Raw genomic sequence first — 5000 nt, 5'->3', positions numbered from 1 at the left:
CCACGAGCCGTATTGGAAAAGGGGTTCCAAACACACTCCACGTGTTATGTCTGGATTAAGCTAGATTATGAGTATTTGTTTTGTAATCTCTGTCCCTCCTCCAAAGCGTATCCATCGAGAATCTGTACCATCTTTTCAACGCGCTGACGTCGTTTCAACCTGCTCTCCTTCTTGTCTGATCGTACCGCGCGAATAGGGAGTCCATCCGGAGGCCACCGAAAGCATGCCGCGCCGACGGTAGAGAGTGGTGAAACGTATCCGTTTTGATATGGATGGAAGATGGTGGCGCATATTAAATTTTCCCGTAAATTAACCGTTTATGAGAGCGCGTGCCAAGCTTCGCCGCTGCTGGTGGTGGTGCTAGTTAATTGTGTGTTTCTGGCACATTACATTAATTGGGTTGTTAATGTAGGAAATCGTGCGAATCCATCCGCAGATACCCACGTGCGGGACCATTTGTGACAGGACTTTAATTAAATTAATATCACACTCTCGCCTTGCGTCCTTGCGGTGATGATGTTTCAATTTACGCGCGTGTTACTAAGTTGATTTTCTGATTATCGTAAGAGATTTGTTTAAAATGGGATAATTAGAATGTGGCTCTAATGATTGCAAATCGGTCCTTGATTGGGTTACTAGGCCTGTTGTTAATTTTTTAATGATTCCGATCCGATTTTCTCTACTCTGCAGGATCCTCACGAAAGCTGCTGAAACGGGAGTCGTTGCCATCGAAAGAAAACTCAGGATCATCGAAGAAACCGAGACGAACACGAACTTCTTTCACTTCCCAACAGATATTGGCGTTGGAGAAGATCTTCGAAAGGACCCACTATCCCGACGCTTTTGTGCGCGAAGAGTTGGCCAAGGAAAATAGTCTCAGTGAGGCTAGGGTGCAGGTATGACAATGGATGCAAGATAGACTGTTCCGGAACTGATTGAGACGCCACCACTTTGTGTAGGTCTGGTTCCAGAATCGCCGTGCCAAGTTCCGCCGGAACGAGCGAAGTGCCTCATCAAGAGTAGATGATTTCTATACAACGGCCAACAGCTTCGCGATACCCACATCGTCATCGTCGCCAGGTGGTGGTATGTTGCCCAAACCGCCGGATGTTACGGGAACGACGGCATCATCGGCTTATCCACCACTGGCCTTTTCTGCGCTCAGTTCCATGTTTGGACCGGTTGTTCCGCAGATACAACCGCATCTACACCTACATCATCCCGTGAGCAGAACCGACGGCTACTATTCCGCCTTTAAACCACAGCAGCAACAGCATCAGCATCAGCAGCAACCGATCGGCGACAGTCCCACCAAATACATGAACCAATCGTACCAATTCCCGAATCTGCCTTATCACAATAATCTGCAGACATGAAATACAGCTCGCCGTGATGTTGCCCTGTTCCACCCCATTCCTGCCATTTCAATTTTTAATTCGTCTTTCTATTCTGTGTGTAAAGTTAAGGCAAAACGAAGCGCGTGTTGCGATGATTGTGCCTTATGTTTGTTCTAAAAGCGATTGCGACGGGTACAGTGAAATTGTTCGATTCAAAGGTTAAATCTTCGTTACCAAAACGGGGCCATTCTGTGTATGAAACGTAGCTTGTAAAAGTTGTTAACAAAGCGGTAAAATGTATGAAAATTGTAATGAAAAGAGGAATGAATTTAAAATGAAAAAATATAACAGATACTTCGTTTGGTTAAAAAGGTTTGTTTTGCGAATGTGAATATTTTATTATGAGATATTTTTCCATTAATTTTACATTCGGTTCCGTTTTTATTACATACGGATTTGGAATTTGCCCGCTTTCGTTACATACTTTACTCCTTTAAAAGGTTTGTACTTTTCGCCGTACATATCGAGTCGATTCACTTTCAGTCCTGATACCGCCATCTGGGAGATGGTGAAGTGCACCCTGCGTGAAGAGAGAGAAGCACAGTTCATATCGCAGGTTTCAAATGGCTGAAGATAAATGGTCTCTTACCTATCGATCGTGGTTTCGAGTGTAGAGTTAGTGGAAGCCACAGATACCTGCATGGACGATAATGGGAGACATGGCGAATGCGAATGTATTTATCCTTGACGAGATTCACTTACCGTTCCGCGTATGTTTGGAAGTTTGGAGGCATCAATTCTCCCGATGTCCCAGTGGAGCACTTTGTTGACCGTATCGTACGTGTACTTGCCCTGGTTCACCACCAGCGAACAGTTGGTCACCGCTTTCGGCATGCAGATGTCCAATTTCACGCCTGTAAGAACAAGATTTGGCCTGATTAATTTGACTTTCTCGTTTTAGATGCCACTAAGAAGTACCTTCCACACTTCGGCCCATTGTGGTCTTCGGTCCAACCGTAATATCCAATCTAGACTGTTCGCCGGATCGTAGCACCAGATTATGCCGCACGTAGATTGGAATGGCGACAATGTTTTGCGATCCTACGTGGTACGACATGAGGCGAAAGTTCCCGTCCGGTGGGATGAAGGAAAGAATGCGCTCCGATTCCCAGCGCTTGAAGCGGACACACGGATGGAAGGAAACGTCGTCGAAGAGGCGTGGATTCATAAACGACAAAGACAGGTCGGGCATTCCGCTCAGCTTGATGCAACAGTCAATCTGATTCACGAGACATCGAGTAACGGTAAGAGTTATTGCAGGAATTCAGCGAAAGGAGGAATTTTGCTCTTACATATCCTTGAATTTCCGCACAAATGGTCTGTCCATTTTTGTCGATGATAGCATCCACCTCTTCCACGACATCGAAGTATGCCTCGTTGTTCGTGTACTTGACTCCCGTACGTCTCCACGGAATGGCCGATAGCTGGCCCGAGGGAAGCGTTCCGCTGATGCTGTGGGCACGAGAAGAAAGAGAAACGCTACAGTGTCCGACAATCAGCAACCGGAGCTCGGCAACCTACTTGGACTTGCCCGTTACGGAGTTGGCGATCGTGCGCAAAATGTTTGGCGGTTTGATCAGCTCCTTCAGGATGTTGCACTCCGTGGCCAGCGGGAACCCGTTGTCCAGCATTTCATCGAGTAGCTCATACACGATGACGTAGTTTTCTTTGATCACGTTTTCATTGCACTCGGAAAAGTAATCCTCGAACGTGTCCACCACACGGTGCAGAAACTCGATCACGAAGAGCGGAGGGAATTCGTGCTTGCAGGCGGCCACGAGCGAGATTCCGGAGCGCTGGATGGACACGAGGTAGTGGTGGGGTGTCGAAAGCACCGGCGGAACATCCTGGAAGCAGAAAGACATCGGTGTGAGCTAAGCAGCTTGATCCGACCATGGTCAGTCCGGCTTACATTCGCCGACTCCCGGTGGACATCCAAAAAATAGGACACGCAGGTGCGGGAAACCACGGATCGCCAGTGTTTTTCCAGGAACACATCGCTGGAAAAAGGGGGAAATGGTTCAGCCGACACGCACGCACGGGAATGGAAACTCTGCTTTCTCACCCGCTGCTATTCACGATAAATAAGCTGTGAATCATTCTAACTTTACGCTCCGATGAACAAGTAACAATATTTAACGATGCACTCTCTTGATTTCACTGTTATCACCTTTATCTAGGTCCAAAAATGTTAAAAATCTCCCGCTTTCAACGCAGCGATTTCACGGAACAAAAAAAAGGAAAACAAAATTACCAGGGTTGTAGCTGGGACTACCAGGATCCGCAAACGCGGCCCCATAAACGGAGCCTGCACATACTTCAACGATCATCACTGTAGATTCCAGCTGATTTTCGCTGTTTTCCGGAGTTTTTCATCGGTTTTCTCGAGTTTTTGCAGTTTTCCGGCATGGAGGACGTAGAAGTGATGGAGCTGAACGATTTGGAGGAGATGATGCGCAAGTTGACGATTAAGGAGAGGCGCGCCAGCACCTTGTATAATTTGGAGCTTAAAATCGACACGGTTAACAAGGAGCTCTACGAAGTTATGCTGCGGGCGGAGAACATGCTGGAGTTTGTCGCCGCGGCCAACAGGTAGTGCAATCCGGCAGGACACACGAGGCGCCCAGTACATCTGCTAACCCTCTCAATACTCTTTCCAGCGATCAATTGAGCGCGGCAACGCGCATTATATTCCGCAAAGGAGTGGCCTCCTTCCCACAAGGATCCTCCTCGATCGACCAGTTTATTGAACGCTGCCTGAACCACCCGTCGGATACGGTGAAGGAGTTCGGTCTGCGGGGAGCGCACACCTTGTGGGACGCATCGCTTCCAGTGGCCCCCATCAACATTCATCTAATCCTCAAAAACTGCCTACCGATGGCAACGGGAGTCAGCGCTACAGTCATACAAATGCTGGCCAAACTGCTGCCCCCTCTGTTTGCCGGCCCGCAAGTGCAGGCCGGTTTGCTGGCTGCGCTGAAATGCAGCGACACGATCCGCTGCCGAGTTTATGACATTGTGTGCCAGATCCTGCAGAAACATCCGGAACATTTTCCTACCGCCGAGCCGATCCTACAGCGTGCCTTAGCAGACTTGGACACAAACGATGTGCTGCTGCAGACGAATGTCCTGGAAATTTTAGCCCCACTGGTGGCCACAATCGACGGGTTTGCATACATAGAGAAGGTGGATTTGTTTAACAAACTCAAAACGATCCTCAATAGCGTTGCGCAAACACCGTTCATACGCTTCATACTGCCGGATGCGCTACGGTTCTACGGCAATGCCGCTTCTTTGCAACCGGCCATATTCTTTGCACGATACCCCGAAGTGATCGACTTTATCTTCGAGCAGGGATATACAGAGGACGATACATTCTCGCTGATCGCCTATGAATCAATCGGTAATGAACAGACGTAGCTGTGCATAAGTGTTTTGCAGTTGCTAACCTTTCTTCTCCTGACGCCTTTTACGCAATCTCGTTTTAGCCGTAGTAGCGGCCAAGGACGAGGGCAAGATATATCTGCATACCAAACTGAAGGATAAGATGGACAAGCTTCTAGGGGCGATTAAGAAGTTAATGCATTCTTCCCAGGAACGGTA

At 48.1% G+C, this 5000-nt stretch overlaps 3 protein-coding genes across 3 annotated transcripts in view; 2 read left to right on the top strand and 1 right to left on the bottom strand.

The window, feature by feature from the left end:
* LOC126571702 (retinal homeobox protein Rx3-like) overlaps window positions 1–1376 on the top strand; it is a 5229-nt gene extending 3853 nt beyond the window's left edge. Inside the window, exons 2-3 of the mRNA XM_050230451.1 lie at window positions 691–896; window positions 960–1376. Coding sequence (XP_050086408.1) covers window positions 691–896; window positions 960–1376 — 623 coding nt within the window. The remainder of the gene's footprint in view (window positions 1–690; window positions 897–959) is intronic.
* Window positions 1377–1701: 325 nt separating this feature from the next.
* LOC126574063 (AP-3 complex subunit mu-2) lies at window positions 1702–3619 on the bottom strand. The gene is made up of 8 exons (XM_050234006.1): window positions 3463–3619; window positions 3310–3397; window positions 2919–3244; window positions 2690–2849; window positions 2316–2616; window positions 2100–2251; window positions 1987–2033; window positions 1702–1917 (listed from the first exon to the last, which is right to left on the bottom strand). The coding sequence occupies exons 1-8, from the start codon at window positions 3495–3497 to the stop codon at window positions 1782–1784; spliced, it is 1245 nt and encodes a 414-aa protein (XP_050089963.1). The 5' UTR covers window positions 3498–3619; the 3' UTR covers window positions 1702–1781.
* Window positions 3620–3739: 120 nt separating this feature from the next.
* The window catches only part of LOC126580782 (26S proteasome non-ATPase regulatory subunit 5), a 1895-nt gene continuing 634 nt past the window's right edge, over window positions 3740–5000 (top strand). The window contains exons 1-3 of the mRNA XM_050244036.1: window positions 3740–3989; window positions 4058–4800; window positions 4886–5000. The exon at window positions 4886–5000 is cut by the window's right edge and continues 78 nt beyond it. Of these exons, the coding sequence (XP_050099993.1) occupies window positions 3805–3989; window positions 4058–4800; window positions 4886–5000 (1043 nt within the window). The 5' untranslated portion in view covers window positions 3740–3804. The remainder of the gene's footprint in view (window positions 3990–4057; window positions 4801–4885) is intronic.

This window comes from Anopheles aquasalis, chromosome 2 (assembly GCF_943734665.1).
Source record: "Anopheles aquasalis chromosome 2, idAnoAquaMG_Q_19, whole genome shotgun sequence".
In the NCBI taxonomy this organism is placed as follows: domain Eukaryota; kingdom Metazoa; phylum Arthropoda; class Insecta; order Diptera; family Culicidae; genus Anopheles; species Anopheles aquasalis.
The sequence above is the reverse complement of the archived record's forward strand: the minus strand, read 5'-3'. Positions and strand labels throughout refer to the sequence as shown.